At 43.9% G+C, this 27541-nt stretch overlaps 1 protein-coding gene across 5 annotated transcripts in view; it reads left to right on the plus strand.

Annotated features, from left to right (window-relative positions):
• IFT56 (intraflagellar transport 56) overlaps positions 1-27541 on the plus strand; it is an 87130-nt gene that overhangs the window by 34125 nt on the left and 25464 nt on the right. For 4 of the 5 annotated variants that reach the window (XR_003090266.2, XM_006127812.4, XM_006127813.4 and 1 more), the window contains 5 exons: positions 8747-8849; positions 12749-12804; positions 18137-18190; positions 18652-18715; positions 25925-26013. Coding sequence is in view for 4 of the 5 variants with exons in the window: in XM_006127812.4 (XP_006127874.2) it covers positions 8747-8849; positions 12749-12804; positions 18137-18190; positions 18652-18715; positions 25925-26013 (366 nt within the window). In the remaining variant the exon portion in view is untranslated. Of the gene's footprint in view, positions 1-8746; positions 8850-12748; positions 12805-18136; positions 18191-18651; positions 18716-25924; positions 26014-26187; positions 26938-27541 lie in introns of those variants that run through there. The other variant, XM_025187094.2, reaches the window with a different exon arrangement.

Consider the following 27541-nt stretch of genomic DNA (forward strand, 5'->3'; position numbering starts at 1 on the left):
TGGTTGTTCTCTGAACAAATCGACTTAGCTGCACAGCTTAAAAGACACTAGAGCCCCAACGTGCTCCTGGGGGATGCACACTCCGACCATGCAATATAGGCCCTTCTGAGCACATCAACAGCAACAGTAACAACATTGCCAGAACTAGTTGTATGCCCAACTTTGCCTAGACTCCTATTGGTGCAGGGGCTGAAATAACAGATGTAGAAGCCTGTCCTGGTCATCTGGCCAGAATCAAGGTTCACCCAGGTTCATGCTTGAGGACTTGTGGACCAATCTCTACCCTAGATCCTTTCCCGTTATTTGGCAGTTGCATATCCTGCTTCTACCAGGCATGGATCCTTATCACTTTGAACCACTTGGTCTTTTGAATGGTAGACATGGGCTACGTGCTCCAGTTCTGCTTCCCAGTACTTTTCCCCAGCTCTCTTCAGGGACCCTTCTCACAGGCAATTCCTTCAGCAGAAAGTGCAATTGGTTTTGGCCATGGGGACAATAGAGGAGGTTCCTCAGGAATTCAGGGGAAAAGAGTACTATTCCTGCTATTTCCTTATTCCAAAGGCGAAAGAGGGCTTCAGACCCATCTAGGATCTTTGCAGTGTCAACAGGAACCTGTTGAAACTAAAGTTCCACATGCTTTTGCTAAACTCCATTATCCCCTTCCTGGATCCAGGGGATTGGTATGCAGCCCTCAATATGAAAGACACCTATTCCACATTGCCATTCACCAGATGCACAGATGCTTTCTCTGATTCGTGGTAAGTCAGGCACACCATCAATTCAATTTTCTTCCACTATTTGATCTGAGGAAGTGGATCTGGCCCACGAAAGCTCATCACCTAATAAACCATCTTGTTATTCCTGTTTTTTGCGTCAATTCATGGTGCTTCCCATTGGCCTCTCCAGAGCCTCCCATGTGTTCACAAAGTGCATGGCATTGGTGGCCACGTTTCTCCACAGGAGAGAGCAGAGAACAACAATTGACTGCCCTTACCTCAACAATTGACTGCTAAGAGGCAACTCCAAAGAGCAGGTGGGGGCACATGTTCATCTTATCAGGAACACTTTCCAGAGGTTGAGCTTTCTTTTCAACCTGGAAAAGTCAACGCTCATTCCCACCAGAAGAATAAAATTAATTGGAACGATCCTTGACTCCATGACAGCGAGGGCCTCCCTGCTGGACTCAAGGTTCCAGGCCATGTGTTGGCTCATACAGTCCCTACAGTGTTTTCCCACTTCCCCTGCCTGGAGCTACCTGAGCCACATGGTGGTGGGTATGTATATGGTTGCGCACTCTAGATTGAGTCTCAGGACGCTCCAGGTGTGGCTTTCCTCAGTCTACGATCCAGGTCAAGACAGCTAGAATCAAGTCCTAAACATTCCTCTGAATACCCTGCAGACCCTATTGAGTGGGCAGACCCCTGGGCTGTGTTCCCTTTTGGGTCCTCAAGCTTGAGATTATGCTAGTCACAAACATGTTGGACCTGGGAGGGTAGGATGCACCTGGGAGATCTGTGGTCCTATGGTCAGACAATCAGATGTTTTTCCACATGAACGTCAGGGAGCTCAGGGAGGTTTGTTTGGCCTGTCATATGTTTCACACTACTATGGAAAGTCAAAGCATGACAGTTCTGATAGACAATACTACTGCCATGTTATATATCAACAAACAGTGCAGTGAGAGGTTGTCACCACTATGTAAAGAAGCTCTTCTCCTCTGGGAGTTTGTATAGCTCATTCCGCACAACTGGAGGCTTCTTATCTCCCAGGGATCTGAAATATAGTGGCAGACTGCCTAAGCAGGTCTTTTCTCAGCCACAAGTGGTTGGTAAGGGACAACGTTCTCCACTTCCTCTTCCATCACTGTGGAGTTCCCCACGTTGATCTGTTCATGATGGAGACCAGCAGGAAAAGCTCCTCTTTGTTCTTTCCAAGGCCACGGTGTAGAGTTGCTGCAGATGCGTTCATGCTGCTTTGGAAGGATCAGCCAATGCATATCTTTCCCCCATTTTCCCTGATCAACAAGGTTATCCTCAAGATCTGCAGGGATGGGGCTGAAGTGACCCTGCTGGTGCCAGCCTGGCTGTACCAGCGCTGATATATGATGCTCCTGGAGCTTTGGTGGAATCACCCATAGAACTCTCTCTTCACCTGGATCTGACCATGCAGGACAATGGGCATCTGCGGCACCCAGATGTCCTGTTGCAGAACCTCATGGTATGGAAGCTCCATGGTTAAAGTTCATGGAACTTCACGGCTCTTTTCAGGTCCAGCAGATTCTTTTAGGCATAGGAAGCCAGGACCGCTTACCTTGCTTAGTGGAAGAGGGTTTTATGCTGGTATGCTGAGTGCCAGGTCTTCCTGACCCAGGTGTCAGTCCAGAATGAAAGGAATAATCTGCTCCATCTGAAGGAGCATGGTTTGCCCTCTCTTTGGTCAGAATTAATCTAGCAGCTATTTCAGTTATTTCAGGGATGGGGCTCGCTCTGTCTTCATAAATCCCTTAGTGGTACCTTTCTTTAAGGGGCTAGATAGATCCTTTCCTTGGGTAAGACAGCTGCTCCCTGTATGGGACCTCAACTTGGTCCTTTCCAGGTTGATGCTACCACTTTTCGAACTACTAGCTACTTGTTCACTCCTTTATTTCTTCTGGAAATTGGCTTTTCTGGTGGTGACCACATCTGCCAGAAGGGTTTTGGAGCTGAGGGCACTTATAAGGAGGGCTCAGACATATGATTTTCCACAGAGACAAAGTGCAACTCAGGCCTCACTTGGCCTTTCTCCCAAGGTGGTGTCACAATTTCACCTAAGTCAAGACATCTTCCTCCCAGTTTTCTATCCTAAGCCACATTACTAGTATAAGACTTCCATCACTGAACATGCGTAGAGCACTCCCCTTTAACATTGAGTGTACAAAGTCCTTTAAAGAAAGTCACTGCAACTCTTTGTGTAGGTGGTAGATCATTTGAGAAGTCTTTCTGTTGTCTCTCAGCACATTTCTTCATGGATCACGGACTGTATCTACAAGTGTTACAAGCTAGCAGGAGTCCCTGAACCAATGATTACTGTTCATAACATGAGGGCCTGTTCTGCAGCCTTTTTAACCCAGGTTCCAATTCGGGATGTATACAGAGCAGCTACCGGATCCTCGATCCACACATTCATGGCCCATTATGCCACTGATTGGCAGGACGGTAATGATGATGATGTGGGCAGGGCAGTCCTACAATCAGTGGCAGACTCACTGTAAACCTACCACTTAGGTAATAGCTTGGGAGTCACCTAAATTGGAATCAACCTGAACAAGCACTGGAAAAAGAAAAACTGGTAACTAACCTTTCATAACTGTTGTTCTTTGAGATGTGTTGTTCACATCTATTCCGATACCCACCCTCTTTGCCCTCTGTCAGAGTAGCCAGCAAGAAGGAACCAAGGGAGGGGTGGACCAGCAGGGTCATACATAGCGCCATATACCGGCAGCCCTCCAGGGGACTCTCTGGGGATATGTCTACACTACAGCACTAATTCGAACTAACTTAATTCAAATTAGTTAATTCGAACTAAGCTAATTCGAACTAGTGCATCTAGACCTAAAAACTAGTTCGAATTAGCATTTTGCTAATTCGAACTAGCATGTCCGCATTGGAGGGGACCCTGAACTGAGGTTAAGGCTGGCCGGAAGCAGTGCCGGCAGGGCATCAGATTAGGACTTAGAGCGTGGAGCTGCTGTTTCAGGCTAGCCAAGGGCTGTGGTTAAAGGGACCCAACGCCCACCCCGGACAGACAGTTCTCAGGGGTTCCCTGCTCACTTGTCTAACTCGATGAGGGACAGCAAAGCAGTCCTGGCTTGGAGTGCCCTGAGTGCCCACACTCGGCACATCACAGCACTTGGCCATCAGCCCGGCTGCACTTGCTGCAGGCTGCCATCCGGGGGGGAGGGGTCAATCGAGGGGGCTGCAGGAGAGCTTCCACCCCGAGAAGCCTGCAGAGCCACCCCAATCCTCCCCATCAGGGGATCGTACCCCATTCCTCCCTCACCTCCTTCCACTTACTCCTCCCTAGCCCCCCTTCCTGATGTACAAAATAAAGGACATGCGTGTTCAAAAATAGAAACTCTCTTTATTGAACTAAACTCGGGGAGACTGGGAAAAGGAGGTGGGAGAGGGGAGGGGGAAACCTGGGAGGAGGGAGCTGGAAGGGGGAAGCCAGGGGAAGAAGGAGGGGAGGAAGTATAAACCTGTGGTACACCATATCTTCAGTACTGTGTACAGATGTGATCTCGTCACCCCAGAAAAGATATTTTGGCCTTGGAAAAGGTTCAGAAAAGGGCACCTAAAATGATCAGGGGTTTGGAACAGGTCCCATATGAAGAGAGGCTAAAGAGATTGGGACTTTTCAGCTTAGAAATGAGGAGACTGATGGAGGATAGGATAGAGGTCTATAAAAGCACGAGTAGTGTGGAGAGGGTGCATAAAGAAAAGTTCTTCATTAGTTCCCATAATAGAAGGACTAGAGGACACCAAATGAAATGAATGGGTAGCAGGCTTCAGACTAATAACAGAAAGTTCTTCTTCACAAAGCAAATAGTCAACCTGTGGAACTCCTTGCTGCAGGAGGCTGTGAAGGCTACAACTAGAACAGAGTTTAAAGAGAAGTTAGATACATTCATGGAGGTTGGGTCCATGGAGTGCTATTAGCCAGGGGGTAGAAATGGTGTCCCTGGCCTCTGTTTGTGGGAGGCTGGAGATGGATGGCACGAGACAAATGGCTTGGTCATTGTCTTCGGTCCATCCCCTCCAGGGTACCTAGTGTTGGCTGCTGTCGGCAGACAGGCTACTGGGCTAGATGGACCTTTGGTCTGAGTCAGTACGGCCATTCTTATGTTCTTATGTTCTAAGCACAGGGCTCTGGGTCGGGTGGTCTCACTGGACCACCCTGATTTTCATGCAAACCTGCTCTTGGGTGGCCAGGCTGGCAGCTATCCTGCCCTAGACGGCCACTTTCCTGTGCCTAGTGCGGACGTCGTGGATGAGGTCCACGATCTCTGCACTAGATCAGGCGGGCGCCCACCTCTTGCGGCACCGTGCAGGCTCTTGGGAGCCGCCAGCCTGGTCCCGGGAAGAGGTGGAGGGCTGAGTGGCAGTGGGTGGCTGGCTCGTGCCGTGCCAGGTGCAGGGTCTGCTGGCTGGGTGCTGGCAGGCTTGCACCTGGCACGAGCACCGTAGCCAGACCGTGCCCCTTTAAGGGCTCCGGGACCAGGAGGGGGGCAGATGAGTTTCCCTGGTGATGCCCAGAGTGGCTACCAGGGAAAGCTGGGGAGGGCAAGCCTCCCTCTATTTCGAATCAAGTGGCCTCACAGCCCTTAATTCGAACTACTTAATTCGAACTAGGTTTACCTAGCTTGAATTAACCGCTCCGCTAGTTCGAATTAAGTTCGAACTAGCGGTTTGTATGTGTAGCGCCTATTAAAGTTATTTCGAACTAACGTCCGTTAGTTCAAATTAACTTTGTAGTGTAGACATACCCTGGCTGACTACGTGGAGACTGCTGGGGAAAAGTTTCTGAGGACTATACTCAGAAGCACTCAGCCAGGCATGTTAGAAGAGTGCCCCAGCCCTGAGCTCCCACCCTCCCAATTTTGCTGGAATGCAGCCACACATACCAGGTCCCTGTTGCTTTTCCTGCTTCCTCTGACTAGGGAACAAAGGGAAGAGTGCAGAGGCTGCTGTGTTCTTCTTCCGCCCCTCTCCTGGGCAGCCAGGAGCAAGAGAAACACAGCGGGCTCTGCACTTTCCCTTCACTTCCTAATCAGAGGAAGCAGTAAAAGCAATAGGGACCCGGTATGTGTGGCTGCAGCCCACCTACCTCCCAAAATGGCACCCTCACCCCCTCCTCACTCATCCCTACACACTCCCAGCCCCCTGCCCCTGAATCCTGCATCCCCATATTCCTCCTGCTCTGAGCTCGCCCACACTTCTATGAGTCACTCCTCATATCCCAGCCCTGACTCCTGCACTTCCCAGCCCCCTGCCTTGAGCCTCTCATATTCTCCAATCTTGACTCCTGCACCCCCATATCCCAACCTTCTGCTCTGAGCCCCCGGCGCTCCACCCCACATTTAAAAATTTCTTACAAGTATTTTTGCATTTGTTACAAGCACTGTTATGATAGGATAGTAGCTGTAAGATATTTAAGTTACTTTCACCCCTGTCAATAACTATTAGTGAGGTTGGGCTGGGATGCAAACCCATGCTCTGAACTGTCCTATCCTTTGTTGCTAGAAGTTAGGAATGAGTAACAGGAGATGATCATCACTTGATGATTATCTGTTGTGTTAATTCCCTCTAAAGGACCTGGCATTGGCCACTGTTGGAAGACAGGATACTGGGCTAAACACGGTATGACCATTATGTTTTTAGGTACTGCATTTTTCAAAGGCTGCACGCATACCCATGGACTTTGCTTTGCCAACATAAAATTGACCGTTGAAGGAAAAGCCCAATAGGGCACAGTCCACTGGGTGGATGTCAAAGGTTAACCTAATGTGGCTCTTTACAAGCAAGGCCACATGAGCATACCATGTGCACTGCCACTTCAACTGATGCAAAGTGAACAGCCCGAAGTTATTTCTCATCAGTCACCAGTTCCTCTTTTGTGTACGAGAGACAGTGAGTGAGGCAATACTTGCTAGGCACTTTCTTTGGGAAAGGACACTGACTCTGCCCAAATGTACCCCCTTTTGAATCTTGTTCTTAGATGTGCCCTCCATGCTTTTAACAGATCTGAGGTTATTTGTCATTATGTTCATCCTCTCCCTTCATACAGGTCCCTGAAATCCTGAACAAAATCCTCCCAGAAATATTTGGACTCCATATTGGGGTAACAATTCCTTAAAGAGCGGGGGAGATAAAACACCCATATTAATGGAGATGTTGCCTTTTTCAGCCTTGTTGGCCTTGCCCCCATTCCATGCAGTCTTGGACTCGGGGGAAGGTTCACTTAAAATGTGGGTCGCCTGAAGACCTCATAATGTTCATGTTCATTCCATAACATACACTATATGTGAAGACATTTTCCTGTTGCATTGTAGTCTCAGCATGAAAGCCTCAGCTGTTCAGGTGTGTAATGCCTTGAGGCAAGCCCCTTCGCTCCTTTCACACCCCAGCTTTACCAGTACGTAACTGCAATTCATTTGGGGAAGGGTATGCTCTCGTGCTTCTGAACTATGAACTCCAGCCATAGTCCCTTTATCAATTTTATCCCAGCACAGGGTGGGGTTCAAGCTTACTTTAATTGTAATATGCTCATCGTACATGAGCAATCAGGTGCTTGAAAATGTATTATATGCATGATATATAATGTCAAAATACATCAGCATGGGCTCATATGTTACTGGGTATAGCTGTCCTGTCACCTTCATGTAGATAATGTAGGGCACAAGCCTACTGTAAGGCTACTCTCTGAGGAGCTAGCAGCTGGAAAGCCAATAGCTGAGAATACACCTGGCCATTAAGGGTTGCCTATGCCTGCAGACAATAGGGCATGTTCTATAACTTTCCATTCATGTTCCCCATGAGCTCTCCTTTAGGCCTAATCTTGAAACTACCTAGAGCCCAGCCCATTGCTCCCACCAGAGCTCCCACTTTGCTCTACCTGCCTGAGACAAAATGGTCACACTAGAGGAGTGTGCTGAATCCAAATATACCTACTGATGGGGTCATACCATTGGGGCTTTCCCCTGCTCTCCCAGTGGAACCCAACTGTTTGTGAACTCACACTGTGCCTGACTTATTTTCCAGGGCTCCAGTCCGACCTGAAATGGACTGTGTTATCTCTGTGAGTTGCCCTATTCTTGCCCACTTAGAATGTGGTTCTCTTCCTGAATTCATGTTCTTTTCTCTCTTTCCTTACTTTTGGTTGCCTCCTGATCTGGGATAGATAACACACGGTCCTCTGTACTAAGTGGCTAAGTGGGTCTGTTTGCCCATCTGCTGCACTCCCCCCCTCTGGCTCTTGGTCCACAGATGGTCAGCCACATGCCTTGCATAATCAGGCAGGTTTTGGTCATTGCCAGACTGCTGATTATGATCCATATGTTCCTTGTGCTTTCTTCTTATTTGACTACCAGAAACTAGCAAACAAAGTCTAGCTCTGAGAATATGAATCTTATCATGGCTTATATGGCTCCAAATCCTACAAGATTATGTATCCAAATAATGGGCGAAATCCTATAAAACCTCAAGTTTATCCAGAAAGTCCTGTGGAGCTGGAAATCTCTTAAGACATGTTCTTTTGTCCTCTCCCATCACAAGAGCCACCAAAACACATCCCTTGCCAGGTTCAGGGTTCTCTTCTTTTTGTTCAGTAAGTTGCATTGTGATTGAGAAACTTATGCAAATGGCAAGTTTTTGTCATTCATCCAGTCACAGCAAACTTAAGCATAACTTCTGATGTCCATGGTGGAATTATGTTTTGATCCTTTTACCAATGATTCAGCAAGTGGTAAATTTCCCTCCCAAGTTACACCTGAATAAGTGTTCCATATGGCTTTTGGGAAGGAGAGAATTGTTATATGAAACTGAAGACTTGTCTGTTTTTGGTCATTTAAAAATTACATGACACTTTTCACATGTCTGATTCTGTTGACTACAGCCCCTTATTACTGTAGAAGTTTCAAGGGTGGTTGTGAAACCACATACAGGAATACTCTATAGGACTAACAAGATTGGTGCTTTTTTCTCTGCAGGTCGTGTTCCGAGGAGGGGAAGGGGCTCTGCAGGTTCTGCCACCGCTAGTTGATGTTATTCCTGAAGCCAGATTGAACCTGGTGATTTACTATCTTCGGCAGGGTAAAGAAATTTCCCTCTGACTCTTACATACAGGGGTTAGAAACTTTTCTTTTTCTGTGACATTTGTTCTTCATCTCACAACTAGCATTCCTCAGATAGGCCATAGCGTTCTTTATGCTATTTCATTGGTAGCATTATGGGAAATAAACATCTTATAAGCTTTCTTGGTTTTTGAAGAAAAACCATTTTCAAGGGGTTGAACAAATCCACTTCAGCAGAAGTTCAGAGACCTTTTTTTACGCTAGTGAAATCCTTCCCCTTAAGCCTGTTAACATGCTAAAAATGTACATAGGACAGCAACCTATCAATGAAAACTATTTGGTAAATGTGGCACAAACCTGCTATAAATCAAAGAGGCCCGACACAAGGCTGTAGTCTGTGAACAAGAATGTCCATTCTTTATACGTTTGCCAATTATTGAATCATAGAATACTAGCACTGGAGGTCATTGAGAGGTCATCAAGTCCAGTCCCCTGCCGTAGTAACAGGAATGTAGGTAGATTCCCCAGGCAGCAGAAGCAAGTTTCTTCTGTGTCCAACTCATTTCAGTCTTTATTTTTGGTTCCTTTTGTATTTTTATTGGTTACAGTGACTCCCTCTCCCCTCATGCTCATCACCACTGTATTTCTCCATTCAGAAGTGGATTGATTGGTGATTTGGTGTTAATTGCACCATATGTAATGGGATATGTTGATCACTTTTCTACTTGTTGACTTCCTTATTCATGGTAATTCATCAATTTTGCATGACTAGTTATTTAGAGCAGTGTATTTAAAAGCAGTAGATGTTATCTCCGTTGTCTTTATGGTTGTGTCCCACATATTCTGTTTTATTGTATTTCAAAGAAGGTTGCAGTAATGTTGACTGCCTCAGATAGTAAACTTTCCAGATTTGTCACCTATTTGTCTAGAGTTGTGACTGGTCTACAGTGAAAAGTTATGTCTGCATAGCTATCTCTTTCACAGGTGTAAAAAAATCCACCCCCCTGAGCAATGTAGTTAAAACAACCTAATCTGAGGTTAGTCTACATTACCACAGATATAAGTTAAACAACTTGATCTTATATATAACGGTTGATATAAATTAAACAACTTCAACTATGTGAATAACGTAGCTGAAGTTGATGTACTTAGATCAACAGATTGCGGTGGCTTCACTGTGGTAAGTTGACAGCTGAGTCTCTCTCGTCAGCTCCACCTATGCTTCTTGTTCTGGTGGAATACTGGTATCAACCGGTAAATCAGTACAGTAAACTTTTGATAATCTGGCACCTTTAGGACCCAGGGGGTGCCAGATTATCAGATATGCCTGAGTACTGGAAGGGGGGCTATGAGGGGTCTGGGGTGGGAGGTGGGGGGTTGGCGGGGAACTGCGCAGCATGGGAGAGGGCGGCGCTACAGGACCAGCCTGGCAGCACCCCAGCTGCTCTGCCCCAGGGCTTCCCCAAGTCCACTGCTTCTGAAACTGACGAGCGGTGGACTTGGAGAAGCCGGGGGCAGAGCAGCTCCAATTGTCTGGCTGGCCGGAGCACTTCTGGGTTCCAGTTGGTGCCGGACTATCAGGAGTGCTGGACCACTGGATGCTGGACAGTTGGGGTGTGTCTAGACTACTGAGTTTTGTCGACAAAAGTGGACTTTTGTCGACAAAACTATACCAGCGTCTACACTACCACTGAGTTCTGTCAACAAAACGTCGACAGAACTCAGCAGTTTTGTCGACGCTGGTAAACCTCATTTTACGAGGCATAACACCTTCTGTTGACAGAGTTCTGTCGACAGAAGGTGTTATTGCCTGTAGGGTTGCGTCTAGACTACAGGGTTTTGTCGACAAAGCAGCTTGCTTTGTCGACAGAACCGAATGTGTCTAGACACTCTAGGTCGACAGAAGTTTTGTCGACAGTATCTGTCGACAAAACTTCCGTCGACAAAACCCTGTAGTCTAGACGTACCCTTGGAGTTTTACTGTAGTTGATTTATTGTGTCTGTCCTGCTGGATCAATCGCTTCCCATCAATCTGGTGGATAGTGAATACATGCCTATAGTGAGGTGATCAATTTTTCCATTGATCTAGGTACCATCTCTTAGGGAGGCAAATTAATTACAGGAATGGAGAACCCATCCTGTTGGTGTAGTATCTATATTGAAGCACTACAGTGGCACCATAGCCTTGGTCATGTTGGTTCAAAATAATCAGAAAAACTTTAGGCTTCTTACCTGAAGAGCAGAAATAAACCATACCCTAAACTTTACATACCAATAAGTGCATCTAGGAGTTTGAGTGGCAAAAAAAATATGAAAAGAAAAAGCTCTGTGAGTCTTCTGTAGCTTAATTATATTGATTCTTATGCTTGTTATGCCAGTTTTTGCAACATTTATGCCATGCCAATACGATTGTTGATATTTAATCCCTTTGTCAGAGGACTTGTCTCAAATGAGTTTTTTCATCTTTCTATTTAATTGCTTCCAAAGATGTCCCTGTATCTGCACATCCAGTTGGTACTTAGCTTCATTACACGAGCTGTGACAAATTTTAGTACATAGGTGTGTTCTTTTTCTATTGCCCTGAATGAATCTAACTCATTTGCAGTACCTGCTTTACAGAAGAACCTCCATATCATTTTGCTAATCCATAGGCCCTTTAAGTCTCATAAATATGGCAATTTTTCCTAATTTATTATCAAAGATTTAATGCCAGAGATGTGCAGTAAGATCTTGTATTAAGACTTCATTACTTTTACAAATTGTGCAAGAATATATACACTAGTGAACCAAAAGTACTTGGTATTTAAGAGTAAAGTATTTAAAAAATAATTTGCCTCATCTGTACCTCAGTAGCTCATGATTATGTGGGATTTGATTTTTGTACAGTGTTTTGAAGATGTAAAATAATGCATCAATATTATACAATGAAGTATCATTAAAGTTAAACTATACTTGTCAAAATACATTAACAAAATATGCTGTTTATATAGTACTTCTGTTTTAAAAAAAAATCAAATTCATTTGCTTTATTATCAGCAATTGCTAATTTGCAGTGGATTTCCTGGCTATTAGTGAGAATTAACTTGTTGGATAATTGTGTGACCAAAAAAACCCTATGAAAATATATGAAAGTGAGGCGGGGATGGAGTTAAGATGATCTAAGACTGGATCCTTTTTTTTTTTTTTTTTAAAGTACTTTTTTATATATAATTTTTGTGTGTGAGTTACATTCTTTAACTTTTGCACTAACAGTGTTTTCTGTATGGGAGAATTAGAATCAGATACCCTAATTTGCCAAATGTTGAAGTATTAATAAGGAAACTATAAAGTCTGTATTCAGAAGCATCTAATCTTGTTTTGCCCTGGGGGAGGAATAAACATGTTGGATGAGACAGGAGCATGAGGAATTTATTATCTTAACCTAATACAGTTGAGAAGTCATTCACTGGACTATGAACAAGAGGCATAAGTGATCTCTATTCTAGGGGAAATGTATTTAAAAAGAAGCTATTACTCAAACTATGTTTGTTATACAGGCTCAAGAAAGCCACCACCAGCCAAGTATACATTTATACAGATTTATAGTCCCCTGACTCCTCCCCATCAAATGCTTTGTTTCTCTGGCTATGTCTTCACTACCAGGTTATTTTGAAATAAGTATTTCTAAATAATAACTCTGGAAATAATTATTTCAAAATAAGCTTCTTCTTCTTCACAAGCAAGAGTTATTTCAAAATAATAAGCCCATTATTTTGAAATAACAGGCTTGGTAGTGTGCACACTCCCCTTGTTATTTCAAAATAGTTTCCAGTGTAGACATGCCCTCTGTGACTGGGTAAAGGAATGTTGTGGAAGTGAGTGGTCTCTCTGAATACAATTCACTGTGGTTTGTCATGTATATAACTTTTGGTATTTCAGATGACGTGCAGGAGGCTTATAATCTGATTAAGGACCTGGAACCTACAACTCCACAGGTAATTTAAGGTTTATGGCATGGTTACTTAGAGAGTTTACAATTTGGGATAGACTTTGTCACATCCAAGCCAGATCCCTGAGGATTCATTCCCTTTAATATCCTGCTTTCATCCTTTCACTAGTTTTCACCCATGCTAAAGCTTTGTATATATGTGAAATATAGACATACAGGTATTATTTATCTTACAGTCTAAATAGACCAGACAGAAATAGGGTAGTAGAAAGGAATAGAATGTACAAACAGAGAGAACAATCCAATGGCAGTAAAAATAATGTTAACTTTGCAATTTTATTATTTAAATCCTTTCAGTTGGGTTATGTTAAGCATGTTAGCTATATAGGAAGAGTGATGGAGGGAGGTGTTAGGAGCAACAGCCAATCTGCACAGGGGAAGGACTGCTCAGGGTGAAAATTGCCCTGTCCTTGGCTGCTGCTTGAACTGCTTTGTGCAGCTGCTGGGCTTGCTTCTGTCTCTTACTGACTCTTCCCTTTAGCTTTTTTCCCCTCATAGGTTACATGACTGAGGAGGAGAGGGAAGATTTCATAGGTTCTTGTGAGAGGACAGGGTGTCCTCTGCATAGGTCTGGATCATTCTAGGTGGGAGAGGTGGTCCCAGCTGGGCCCTATTTTAACCTCTCACCCCAATTCAAACTGCTTACTACAACTGCTGAGCCAGCTTCGGTCTCTTGCTCCTTCCTGTGTTTTCTTTCTGAAAGAGCGCGCATACACACGCATACATTGTATAAATACAGTGGGTCTGAACTAGGGACCTGAATAAATGGTTAAGATTAACTGGTGGAGGCTGGAGCAGCCCTCTGGGGCCCGATGCAGGTGGAGCGTGCTCCTATCCACCCCCCCATCTGCAGTGGGGGATGGTACTGCAGCCCGGCTCTCTCCCCCTCCACTGCCCACTCCTATTTAATCAGTTAACTGGTTAAACATAATGTTTAACTAGTTAACTAATTAGACAGGATTTTACATTCCTAGTTTTACGAACAAGAGAGAATGTCTAAAACAGACATGGCGGAATGGGTGTTCTAGAAGATTAGATACAGTGACCAGAATGCCTGAAACCTGTGTACCTACCCTCCAGCTTCCATCATTGTTGATGGTGGAGTAGCACCATCAATAATTTACCTATTTTTGACTGCATTGGGGCAGCTATTGATGACTTTGTGCAAGTCATCCCAAATTCATGCTGATAATGCCTTTTGTCCATACCACTTCATCATGTGTTATCTATTTGTGTTCATGTATTCTTTATCTGCTAACTGGTAGTGGAGATATATTATAAATCTTATGTGAACATGAGTTGAGAATGGCAATACTATAGGCAAATTATGCATATCATTCTAGATGAGTACAAGTAAATCTTTCCTATCACCTCAATTGTGCATATGCCACATATTTTACAGAAAAATATTTTATAAAATTTTAAAATATTCATTGGTACTATTTTATTATCTTTGTCTGCCTGTAAAGCCAGGCTTCTTAGTCATCATTAGTCCCACTGTGTAGGGTTTTTGAGAGAGAGAAATTACAATGAATAAATGTTAGGGAGATGTAAATATTGCCTAAAACAGTATTTTCAAAAATCATATAATTTTTCAGATCTGACATTTTAGAACCTTCAATGGCTAACGTCAAATGCTTGTTCCCACTAGCAAAATGGACATCTTTCTATAGCAATGATATATACTCCTTTATTTAGCCCTGCAGAGACCTTCTACAATTGTAAATCTGTCACTGATTCTAGGTTGGATGTTATTAAGTCCTGCTTATCAGTATTTGGCAGGAAATTCAGATTTGAAGGAAAAGAGGAAACTTTTCTCTAGGAGGCTTTTTTGAAAAGGTGACTGGAGCTCCTCAGATTAAGAATGATAGATCCATCTCCACATGAAGGATTTCTATGCATGTGCTTGATTTATAAATACATTCCTCGTGTATATGCTAGTGTTGGCCACAAAGCTGATAATATACAATATGTAATATATACAAGAAGGGTCAGATTGGGTTGTATCAATGATTCATCTAGCTAAGTATCCTGTCTTCCATGAGTGGACAGTGCCAGATGCTTCAGAGGGAATGAACAAAACAGGGCGATTGAGTGATCTATCCCATGTTGTCCAGTCCCAGCTTCTTGTAGTAAGAGGCTTAAAACACTCAGGCAGTGTCTACACTGGCGCGATCTTGTGCCAAAGCGGCCGCTCTTACGCAAAAACTTGCTGCCTGTCTACACTGGCCATGTGTTCTTGCGCAAGTAAACTGACATTCTACTGTATAAAATCAGGGCTTCTTGCACAAGAACTATGATGCTCCCACTCAGGAATAAGCCCTCTTGCGCAACTGTTCTTGTGCAAGAGGCCAGTGTAGACAGGCAACATGAATTTCTTGCGCAAGAAAGGTCTATGGTTAAAATGGCCATCAGAGCTTTCTTGCGCAAGAGAGTGTCTACACTGGCAAGGATGATCTTGCACAAAAGCACATGCCAGTGTAGACGCTCTCTTGCACAACTACTTTAACGCAAGAAGTCTTGCGCTAAAAAGTTTTTGTGCAAGATCACGCCAGTGTAGACGTAGCCTCAGAGTATGGGGTTGTGTCCTTAACCATCCTGGTTCTCAACCTCAGGTTGGGGGCCTCCTGGGCGGCCACTAAGGATGCATTTTGCATCCACCGTTCTATTAGTTGATAGGGCACCTCTGCCTTTGAAGTGTAGCTACAGCCCTACAGCTGTTGCTACACTTCAAAGGTGAAAGCTCGGCGTGGAGCCCAGGGTCAGCCCAGGGTCTGGCCTCAGGCTCCAAGTGGCGCTGCCGCTTTGAATTATCCCCTCTGTTTGATAGAGGCATCAAGGTGTGGGGAAATGACTAGTCGACTATCCTGTCAACTATCCGATAAGCATTTGCTTATCAAATAGTTGACTAATCGACTAGTCCTTTGCATCCCTAAAAGCCACTAGCAGGTTTCAGATTGTATCAAAATAAATCAAGGTATGTCTACACTACAGAGTTAATTCGAACTAACAGACGTTAGTTCGAATTAACATCGATAGGCACTACACAGGCAAACCGCTAGTTTGAATTAAATTCGAACTAGCGGAGCACTTAATTCGAATTAGGTAAACCTCATTTTACGAGGACTAACGCCTAGTTTGAATTAAGTAGTTCAAATTAAGGGCTGTGTAGCCACTTAATTCGAACTAGTGGGAGACTAGCCCTCCTCAGCTTTCCCTGGTGGCCACTCTGGGCACCACCAGGGAAACTCGTCTGCCCCCCTCCCGGTCCCGGAGCCCTTAAAGGGGCACGGTCTGGCTACGGTGCCCATGCCAAGTGCAAGCCTGCCAGCACCCAGCCAGCAGACCCTGCACCTGGCACGGCACGAGCCAGCCACCCGCTGCCACCTAACCCTCCGTCTTTTCCCGGGACCAGGCTGACGGCTCCCGGGAGCCTGCCCAGGTCCGCAAGAGACGGGTGCCCATCTGGTCTAGTGCGGAGATCGTGGACCTCATCCACGACCTCCGCACTAGGCACAGGAAAGCGGCCGTCTAAGGCAGGATAGCTGCCAGCTTGGCCACCCAGGAGCAGGTTTGCATGAAAATCAGGGTGGTCCAGTGAGACCCCCGACCCGGAGCTTAGAACATAAGAACGGCCATACTGGGTCAGACCACAGGTCCATCTAGCCCAGTAGCCTGTCTGCCGACAGCGGCCAACACTAGGTACCCTGGAGGAGATGGACCGAAGACAATGACTAAGCCATTTGTCTCGTGCCATCCATCTCCAGCCTCCCACAAACAGAGGCCAGGGACACCATTTCTACCCCCTGGCTAATAGCACTCCATGGACCCAACCTCCATGAATGTATCTAACTTCTCTTTAAACTCTGTTCTAGTTGTAGCCTTCACAGCCTCCTGCAGCAAGGAGTTCCACAGGTTGACTATTTGCTCTGTGGAGAAGAACTTTCTGTTATTAGTTTGAAGCCTGCTACCCATTCATTTCATTTGGTGTCCTCTAGTCCTTCTATTATGGGAGCTAATGAAGAACTTTTCTTTATGCACCCTCTCCACACCACTCGTGCTTTTATAGACCTCTATCCTATCCCCCCTCAGTCTCCTCTTTTCTAAGCTGAGAAGTCCCAGTCTGTTTAGCCTCTCTTCATATGGGATCTGTTCCAAACCCCTGATCATTTTAGTTGCCCTTCCCTCTCCCACCCTCTCTTTTCCCCTCTCCCACCTCCTTTTCCCAGTCTCCTCGAGTTTAGTTCAATAAAGAGAGTTTCTATTTTTGAATACGTGTGTCCTTTATTTTGTACATCAGGAAGGGGGAGTTAGGGAGGGGTAAGTGGAAGGAGGTGAGGGAGGAATGGGGTATGATCCCCCGATGGGGAGGACTGGGGTGGCTCTGCGGGCTTCTCGGGGTGGAAGCTCTCCTGCAGCCCCTCGATTGACAGCCCTCCCCGCCGGGATGGCAGCCTGCGGCAAGTGCAGCCGGGCTGATGGCCGAGTGCTGTGATGTGCTGAGTGTAGGCACTCAGGGCACTTCAAGCCAGGACTGCTTTGCAAACAGGGAACCCCTGAGAACTGTCTGTCCGGGGTGGGGATTGGGTCCCTTTAACCACAGCCCTCGGCTAGCCTGAGACAGCAGCTCCATGCTCTAAGTCCTAATCTGATGCCCTGCCGGCACTGCTTCCAGCCAGCCTTAACCTCGGTTCAGAGTCCTCTCCAATGTGGACATGCTAGTTCGAATTAGCAAAATGCTAATTCAAACTAGTTTTTAGGTCTAGATGCACTAGTTCGAATTAGCTTAGTTCGAATTAACTAATTCGAATTGTTAGTTCAAATTAGTGCTGTAGTGTAGACATACCCTCAGAAAGAGATTTAAGTCCTCTTTATTCGCAGGGTAGATATAAAATAGCAGAGGCAATGCAAACTTACATGTCCTGAGTCAGAGACACATCTCCTCCTCCCTGGAGGGACCACTTATATGCATGGAAAGGGAGTTCAATCTGCTTGGATCCCTCTGCTGCAACTGATAACCACAGGACAATTCCTGGCAATTTGGATAGTGCTTTTATAATGTTGCTATGTCTACACTAGGATCTTGATTCAGAACCCTAGCTCATTTCAGATAAACCACTGGCTCATGTGCAGGATTGATTTTTTAAATTATTATTTATTACACACTGCTGATGTGCAATCATATCTGACTACTAATAAAATAAAGTTTGAATAGAGTTGATATGGCCAGGAACAAAATAATTTCTGAGTTGCTTGCTGCTGTTGTATGACTTCTGATTTCTTTAACTTGTCTTCTCTGATTCTCTTATTTGTTGTAGGAGTACATACTCAAGGGAGTGGTGAATGCAGCCCTTGGACAGGAAATGGGCTCAGTAAGTAAAACCCTTCTTGTTCTCCAGCATTTACATGAGTATTAGGGGAGGAATAAATGTATTTTAAAATAGAGCTAATGGGAAAGAGGTGGTAGTTTCACACTCAGATCCCATGCTTTCTGAGTCCCTTCATTTCCTCTCTCCATAATTTGCAGTCCAGAGTGAGTGAATTATGAGTTTTTGGTTACTAGCCCTGAGACTCATCCAAACTGAATGGAGTCTCTCTATCCCTGCTTACAAAAGTCTCGCTTCCTTTTCCAATGATTCCTTGTTTATGGGTTCACCCAATAAGATTTCTTCCTTGTTTACTGTATCTCTGTCCCTATCTTCCCCCTTGCTCTCCAATGTATGTATTCACTTTGCTCCAGTTCACCCTACCCACCCACGGTAGAGCATGTGTTCATTCTGTTCCATGAGACCACTCCATACTTTGAATCTCATATCATTTGTTTCTCTCCAAGAGGGATCATCTGAAAATTGCTCAGCAGTTCTTCCAGCTGGTGGGTGGATCAGCTAGTGAATGTGGTACGTTTGAAGTTTTCTTTCTCCATTATGTAAACACTCGTCTACTGATACTTTAGTATATACTGTCCTATAATAGTGTCTGTGAAGTTGCTGACTCTCAGCATGTGTAGTGCCAGGTATTGTGTTGCTGTAGTTATGCTGGTAACACGGTGTTTCCACATGGTACATCTGCTGTCATACGAAATTGAGGCTGTGCTCTCACATACATGTACATGCAGTTTTGTGCATGTTGTAGACACCTACATTGTTCCAGTTAAAGAAATTGGTTTGTAATAAAACAGCATCTTTACCCATGTGAAATGGTTTGTAAACAATCACATTAACAACATAATTTGGGCTAGAGATGGGCCTGGTGATCTACCAGTATTATTGTCATAGAACGTATTTTTGTCTAAATTAGACTGTAAGCCAGTGGTTTTCAAACTATGGGTCACGACCACTACTGGGGTTGTGAAGTACTGTGTCTCATTGCTGGGGGTGATCAGGTGACCAGTTGGGGTGCTCAGACAGGCTACCCGTCTTCTGCCTATGCCCCAGAAGCAACCGGCAGCAGGCCCAGCTCCTAGATGGGAGAGGGGCAGAGAAGGTAGTGCACAGGGCTCTGTACAGTGCTCCGTCCCAAACACTAACTTTGCACTCCCATTGGCTGGGAACCTGCTGCTGGCTGCTTCTGGGACGCAGCATTGTCTGCGGTGCCAGGAGAGGCAGGAAGTCTGCCTTAGTACCCCTGCTGTATCACTGACTGGGAGCTGCTCAAGGTAAGCTCCTCATGCCACAGCCCTGACTCCCCGCTCCCCCCAAAGCCAGAGCTTCCTCCTACACTCCAAAGCTCTCATCCTCAGCCCACCCTAGAGCCCACACTCCAGTCAAATTATGTTGGCATTTAATAAACAGGAGCAATAAGAATTCTCAGTGCAATATTCCAAAATCCAGTGTACTGGAGGTATAACACACCATTCTGTTGGCTACTTACAGTCATCCAGCTGATCTTGGTGTTTGCATTTGCTTCCCTAGAATTAGGATGGGGATTATAGTTTTGCTGCCTTTGTATGAGGGCTCTTGCAAACATTGCTGGCTTAGAAGTCTATTTCTAGTACGTCTTTCTATTGCTAGTTCTTGGTGGTCCCCAGGAGTGTAAAGAGCCAGTACAATTAGATTGTCTATTTAAGTCTTAGACAGTGCTCTACATCAGGATACCTAACTGTTTCACAAAACTGGAAAGGAATAATGTTTTGTGGGAAAAAAACCCTGCTTTAGGATTTTGGGGGTTATGAGTTTGTTTTGTCTCTGAAAGGTGAGCTAGAGAAGTGATTGATAGCACCTTCACAAGCCCGTTAACTTACTGGGAATTTTCAAAGATAAATGATCAAACAGAAAAAGCAGAGCACTCTCTTCACTGAGCCCAGTCTTGCTGCATCTCTCAGGGTATGTCTACATTGCATTGCTCCTTGCAATGCAAACGCAGATAAGCAAAATTGCAAATGAAGCACGGATTTGAATTTCCCGCGATTCATTTGCTAATCGCGGACTGCCGCTATTTCAAAATACCCTATATCAAGATAAAAAAACGCCGTGTAGACTCGGTTATTTTGAAAGTAACCCCGTTAGGGTTATTTTGAAGGAAGGGGTTTCTTTCAAAATAACCGCGTCTACACGGCGTTTTTTATCTCTAAATAGGGTATTTCGAAAATAGCAGCGGTCTGTGATTATGCAAATGAAGCGTGGGAAATCTGCTCTTCATTTGCAATTTCGTTTGTCTGCGTTTGCATTCCTCTCTCGAAGGAGGAATGCAATGTAGATGTACCCTCACTCTCTGTAGAGATCCTAGGACCAGAAAATGGGGAAATGGAAAATGTTAAAAAACTGTCAGGAACAGTGTAGTTTATGAGAACTATGTCACACTTTCAGCAAAGTCTTCCAGAATCTGTTGTTTCCAGTTAGGTTAATGACTCAGAAAATTAAGAAACACACAATGAGCAAAGTTAGGATATGAGTCCTTCCATACAGGAGCTATATTAGTCTAGACTTTTAATTATTGTGTAGTTTGAGAAAAACCTCAGAAGCATAGGCAATTGGCACCTGTAGAGAGAGAGGGTGCAGGGATGGTCACCTGGAGGAACAGGGAGGAGGTATGAGGGGGTACCCCATTTGGCAATTGCAATTTTGAGGGGGGCACAGAGTGGTGGTGGACCACTGAGTGCTACCATGAGTCACCTATGCCAAGAAGTATCCATTATGTAGCAACCAATATTTACTTTTCCTCCAGAATAAAACCTGACCAAAGTCAAGAGCTGTACATTTCATTTCAGGGAAAAAAAAAAGATGGCTTAAACTATTGGTCACCAATGGCTCATAAACTGGAATTCACATTGCAGATTAGGGCACTAGAGGTTGCATGATTTATTTGTTTGTTTGTTTTACTGTTGCCTGTTCTCTCAGCAGTTAATGCCGGTGCTCTGAGTGATCTTTCCCAATAGCTCACCTTTTTTAGCCTATTGGTGGAGAATTAAATGAGAGTTAGATTTATTGGATACAGTAAAAGAAGAACTGAAGTATGGGGAGAGGCAGTGATTTGCCACATTCACTTAATAAATGGTTTATGATTTATGTGGCTGAGCATAACTCTCAAATATCCAATTACCACTAGACAAACTTAATTCGCAATGTGAGTGGACCCGTAGCCCACTCAGATGGCTGCTGCTGCCACATCTATAGCTGGTAGCTCAGGGGTGGGCAATAATTTTTGATGAGGGGCCACTCCAAGAATTTGGTAAGTGGTCAAGGGCCGTATTCTTCCGTGATATTAATGGAGGAAGTGCAGGATCTGGGATGGAGTTTGGGTTCAGAAGGGAGCATGAGTAGGGGATTGGGGCACAGAAGGTGGTATGGGGTCTAGGAGAGAGTTTGTGTGAAGGAGGGGGTTATGACCTGGGGCAGGAGATTGGAGTACAGGAGGGGATGCAGGGTTATAAGGGGGTATGGGTATTGGTGCAGGAGAGGATTCTGACCTGGAGAGGTGAAGGAGAGAGGTTGCAGGGTCTGGATGGGGGTTGTGACCTGGGGCAGGGATGCAGGAGGCAGAGGAGAATATTGGGGAAAGGAAGAGAGAGGCTGGGGTGCCAGGTACAGGCTCTGATCAGGAGGCGCTTATGTTGGTGGCTCCCAGCGGCAAACTTCCTGCCTTCCACACACCCCATACACTGCTCAGAATGGCTAGTTGTGGGGGGCTATGTGCTTCACTGAGTACCGCAAGTCCCAGGTGGGAGGGAGTACTTTGTATGTTGCCTGCCCCACAAACATGGCCCAGGCACTTTCATTGGCCAGTTTCCGGTGATGGGAGCTGTGAGATTGTGCTGGGAGTGGGAGCAGCATGCAAAGCCTCTCCTCTCTCCTGGCTTGCAGCAGCACTCAAAGAAGCACATGATCCCTTTTGCCCCCTTCTCTTAGCGGTTTGTGGGGGTGGGGTAAACAGAGAGCCTGCCCTAAACTCCCTCTGGGATACGGATCCAGTGGATTGGTGGTAGCTCTGCCTGCTGGAACATAAGGCTTGCCAAAATAATGGAATGTAATCATCTTCAGTAGTTTTAAGACCAAATCTGGCATGTGGTAAAGGAAAAAACATCAAATCACCGAAAGGGGGAAATCTCTTTTCTGGTTTTTGTTACTTTGCACTTGAGTCGCTTTAAGTTGCACAAAGAATGGAGTTTCTCAATGTGATGTTTTTTCCTCTTTTCTGTGGAAATCACATGGGATGGATCAGGTCTAGAAATTCCCAACTTTACTATTTTACGTCCATCAAAATGGAACAGAGCTAAGGCAAAGTCTCCCATTCATCTCCTGCCATAAAAGGAGTAGTATGTATGGTAAACCAGGGTTGGCAATAGTGGTACCAATTCATGACTTTCTTGTGTTCTTTTATTATCTTTTTAATGCCATATTTTATATAGTCATCATCCCAAAACATTCTGTGAACTATATGAATGTGACAGTGAGGAAAAATTAGAATGCTAAGATCAATGTACTAGTTGACTGTCTTTGAAATGTATAGCATTAATCTGAGTTGTATGAAATGTATGAATATTACTTTAATAAAATGCAATTTAAAGAAATACATGCAGAGGGGAGTGTGCTGGAATAAGATGATCTACTAAAAAGTGGAAGATGAGTAGGGATGTGGTAGAAAAGAATAAATCTTGAGAGAATTTATTGACCTTTGAACATTCTGTTTTTTATAAATTAATGTTCCATTATATTGATTAATTCATAAAGAAAATATATTCTCAACGACTGTTCTCTTTAAATATTTCTTTATATTTTCTTTACATCTTGTAGTTTATAAATTACTATGAATTTATGAACTCAAATATCTTGTTAGGTCGGGAAGGGACTCTTTTGTGGTTGCTTTGTGCCTTCTGTTGCCATGAGGAAGGATGGAAGAATACTGAAGTGTATATAGTTTATTTCCCTGACATGTAAAGATGCACATAGTGATGGGCAGGGCTCGACAAACCATGGCAAAATCCACTCGCCAGACCCGCACTGAGTATGCACCAGACCCACATTGCACATGCACGCGCAGCCAGTGAACGGGGCGACCAGCTGAAATCTACTCACCACGGGCGAGTACATACACTGATTTGTCGAGCCCTGGTGATGGGCATACATTTAAGTGAAGGGAAAATTAAACACACAAGCTAATTTCTATTCCCAAGTTAGGTAGGAGAATATGATATATTAGTGAAGTGTCCTTGGAAGCCAGAGTACAGATCAGTGGCCCCCAAATTGGGGGGCAGTATTCCAGGGCAACATTTGGGGTGGGGGGTTGGCCAGCCAACATGAGGGGTGGGGAGAGAACATCACCCACTCCATTCTGTCCCCAAACCAGCCCTGATCTTAGCCTAAGCTCCACTCTGACCCCCAGACCACCTATGCCTACAGTGAAAGCTCCATTCATGCCCCAGCCACATTTTCACTCCACTTGCCAGCCCAGCTTTGAACCCTTTTCTGCCCCAGCCCAGTTCTGGTCCCAGCTGTAGCTCCGTTCCACTTCTTGCTCAGCTCTGCCATCTTTCCCTCTCTTCCTTCATGCCAGCTCTGCCTTTATTCTCAGCTCCTCCTGCATCCCCAGTTCTGCCCACAGCTCTGCCTTCATCTTAGGTACCTCTCCTGAGGAAGTCTTGGCTGTGCAGTAATGGAGGGGAATGGTGCAGACAGACTCCATTACAGGGAATGTGTGAAAAGAAAAGTTTGGGGACCATTGATGTAGACAAACAGTATTCTAACAATTCTAGAAGAAAAGACATTAAGATTTGAGTCTGGCTGTAGATAGAGAAGGGGAACAAAAACTTACCGTTTTCAGATAGACTCCATTCATGGGTAATATAAGAAACTATTTAAACACTCAAGTTGTTCTGTTTTAACATTTAACCAAAGTACATGTGTGTTTCATATAAACACATCACAGTTAGGCTGTGTCTAGACTGCAAGCCTCTTTTGAAAGAGGCTTTTTCGAAAGATACTTTCAAAAAAGCCTCTTTCAAAAAAGAGCATCTAGACTATAACCAGTACTTCCAAAAAAGCAAGCAGGCAGTCTGTATGCTGTCTTTCGAAAAAGCACAGTTTGCATTACATAGCGCCTTTTTTCGAAAGAGCACTTTTGAAAAAAGACATTCTTCCTCGTAAAATGAGGTTTTCCGCAGTCAAAAAAACTGCTGCATTCTTTCAATTTACTTTCGAAAGAACATGGCAGCTGTCTAGATGCAGGGGAAGTTTTTTTGGAAAAAGGCCACTTTTTTCGAAAAAACCCTGCAATTTAGACACACCCCTAGAGGTGATATTAATGTGTTAAATTGCAGAGCCCTGTGATAACACTTGATTTCCTCCTAATCCTCTGTCCACTAATCCATATCCCTGTAGAATTTATTCTTATTTTCCAAGTCTTCTGAACAACTTCAAACTGCTGCTTCATTTAAAAAGCAAAACCAAAACTTTTCCCCTCAAATAGTGAATTTTCTATTCCAGATCTCCTGCCCAGCGGTCAGATTATAGTGTTCAGCTTGGGATAGGTTTTCTGTGTTTGAAAATTGTCATGATATTGATGTGAACTATATACTTCCCACCTTCATGACTGCCTCAAGGTCACACAGCTAGGTCTCAATCCTCTAGTGGTACTCTTTTTCTGGGCAGGAACCAGTGCTCCTCTCCTTCCAGATCCAAACCTTAGAGCTACAGTGAGCTTACAATTCATTGTTATCCCAGCCAGCCTGACTTTATTACAGCACCTAACTTTATTTCCAGCACCATTTTGCTGTTTCTCAGGGACAATAACTATTAAATCAGTAACCAGCCAGCTTTCACAAAGCATAGTGCATTTATTTCTGTCAAAAGTATTACAGAGAGAACTCATCATAAAGTAATAAACAGTCTACATAAGTGCTAAATTTACCAGGTATTTCCATCATCCGCATGAAATCCCGATAGGCCAATATACAAATTTGTCAGTCTTTTGTTGCAGAATGGGTCTGTCCTGAGTCACATCAGGCTGTCTTTCAGAGCTCCTGAATCAGGTAAATTAAGTCAGTGCTGCTTCCTTCACATGGTGCAGCTTCACCGGTCTGAATATTTGCATAACCACCACTGGGAATTTAAATTAATTATAAACATCTCTCCTCTAAATTATTCCAGATTGCATAGGAACCCCAACCAGTGAGAGAAGATCACAGAGATACAGAGGACTCAAAAGATGTGGCTTCTATTTCCCCATCTGTAAAATGAGAATAATAATGCCTTCCTTTGTAAATTGCTTTGAGATCTACTAATGAAAAGTGCTATATAAGAGTACTGTGTTATCAGTGTGCCATTTACAGAGAAATTAAGAGTTTTTCCAGTGGGACATAGTATGGCCTCATGTAGAGACTAATATAATGGACTTCAAAATATGTGAATATTTTAGGGTTAGAAAAGTTATTTTAGGAAAAAAATCTTGCATTATCGGTTGAGTAAGATAGGGAAGGATTACAAGATGAACTAGTAGCTAGCTTTTCTCCATCTATAGTGTAGTCCCCTGTCTGAAAGGGGCAGATTATATTATTTTCTAGGGCTTTTTTTTTTTTTTTTTTTTTTTTTTTTGCAGTTGGAAAGGCAGATGTCTGAGTTAATTTTCCACCACACCCCAACTTTAAATATCTGCCTTTTCCTCTTATGCCTCAGATACGATCCCAGGGAGACAGTGCATGGCCTCCTGCTTTTTTCTGCTCAGACAGTTTGATGATGTCCTGATTTACCTCAACTCTGTCAAGGTCAGTAGAGCACCTTAATTATTGTGGGTTTACCAACTTTTTCTGATAAGAGCTTTTTCTCTCAGGCTTCTGTGTGCATAATTCCTATTGAGAGAAGAAGATAACCTACTTGTGTGGCATGGGAAAATGTCATTGGGTGCCTTATCTTTTTTTCTGTATGGTTTATGTTTGTAGGCAAAGTGAAAACAAGGGAGCTTTATTGTATATAATGTTGCTATCAGTGTTAATACCTTACATCAAGAGGTTTATCTTCAGCTGCAAACCTCTACGTGCTGAGGAACAAGAGCAGCCTGCTGGACCCTTTTCCAATACACCCAACAGAAGGAATTAAAATATGCATGGAAAAACCTGACCTTGTGCCCTTTGATTAATTTAGCATCCAAATAGCCTGGGTCACTAATAACAGAGTCTCCTACTCAGATGGCTATACAAATTTATTAAAGGAGATGAGATTGGTGAATCACACAGAGACATCAGACATTTTTTTAATACTTAAATACATAAAGACATAGTAGTTATGAAACAAATAAGTATAGCAGAACAATCCCTTGCCTTATGCATTCTCACAACCATGTGAAGACTATCAGAAGCATCTGGTCAGGAGAGGATAAAGGAAAAGTAAGAGGAAGAAAATCAGAAGTGAGATTTGACAATCCAAACTTGTATCATCTTGTCAAGCTGATGTATCCACTGGGATTGGTCTGACAATCTTTGTATGCCAATTTGTGTTACGTCCCTCATGCATCCAGTATCCATACTTAGATTGCCTATCAGTTCCTTCCCATGTGTGTGTTTTTTGGAAATCAGAATTGGTGTTCTGATTGCTGACATAAGCTATTTGTATCAATATATTTTCCAGTATTTCCAACATGTTAATGTGGTTAACCTGATGGCTACAAATACCAAAAATCCCCTAAAATACATTATTTCAAACTTAAACTGCTCTTTTGTGGTTTATTTGTTTAACAAAAAATTAATATTACTAAATCTTAAAACCTTAGGTCAAGCACATTAGGCTAACTTTCTATGCCTCCAACTTTTGCAGAGCCTGTTGCGCACGTTTTTGCATTTGTTTTCCCTACTTGCATTACAGCTTTAATTATTTTTATCATCAACATCTTTACACATTTTAATTTTCCCTAACGTATAGGTTATAATTTGATTTTAAATATAAACCTTCCAGGAGCAAATCAGGGGTCACGGGTGAATAACCTATTCCTACCACAAAATACATTATTGCGCACACACATACTTTTTCTTGTCTGTCATTTACATGCTGAAGGAGCAGCTTCCTGCATTTAGTTGGCAATTTGCACATGAGCAGATCTTTCATGGGCCACCCACTAGAGGACACTATTGTACACAGGCACATACCCTTGCCTTTTCTCATTTCTTTGATCATTCACATGTAAAAACAGTTCCTATATTTTATTTGATATTATGTATATTATTTCACTACAGTATAGCAGAGTTCAGAGTAACTGTAGAAATGTGAAGTAGATGAAAGAAAGAAGCGTAGAAATTTAAT

Source organism: Pelodiscus sinensis, chromosome 1, assembly GCF_049634645.1.
Source record: "Pelodiscus sinensis isolate JC-2024 chromosome 1, ASM4963464v1, whole genome shotgun sequence".
NCBI classification, from domain to species: Eukaryota; Metazoa; Chordata; order Testudines; family Trionychidae; genus Pelodiscus; species Pelodiscus sinensis.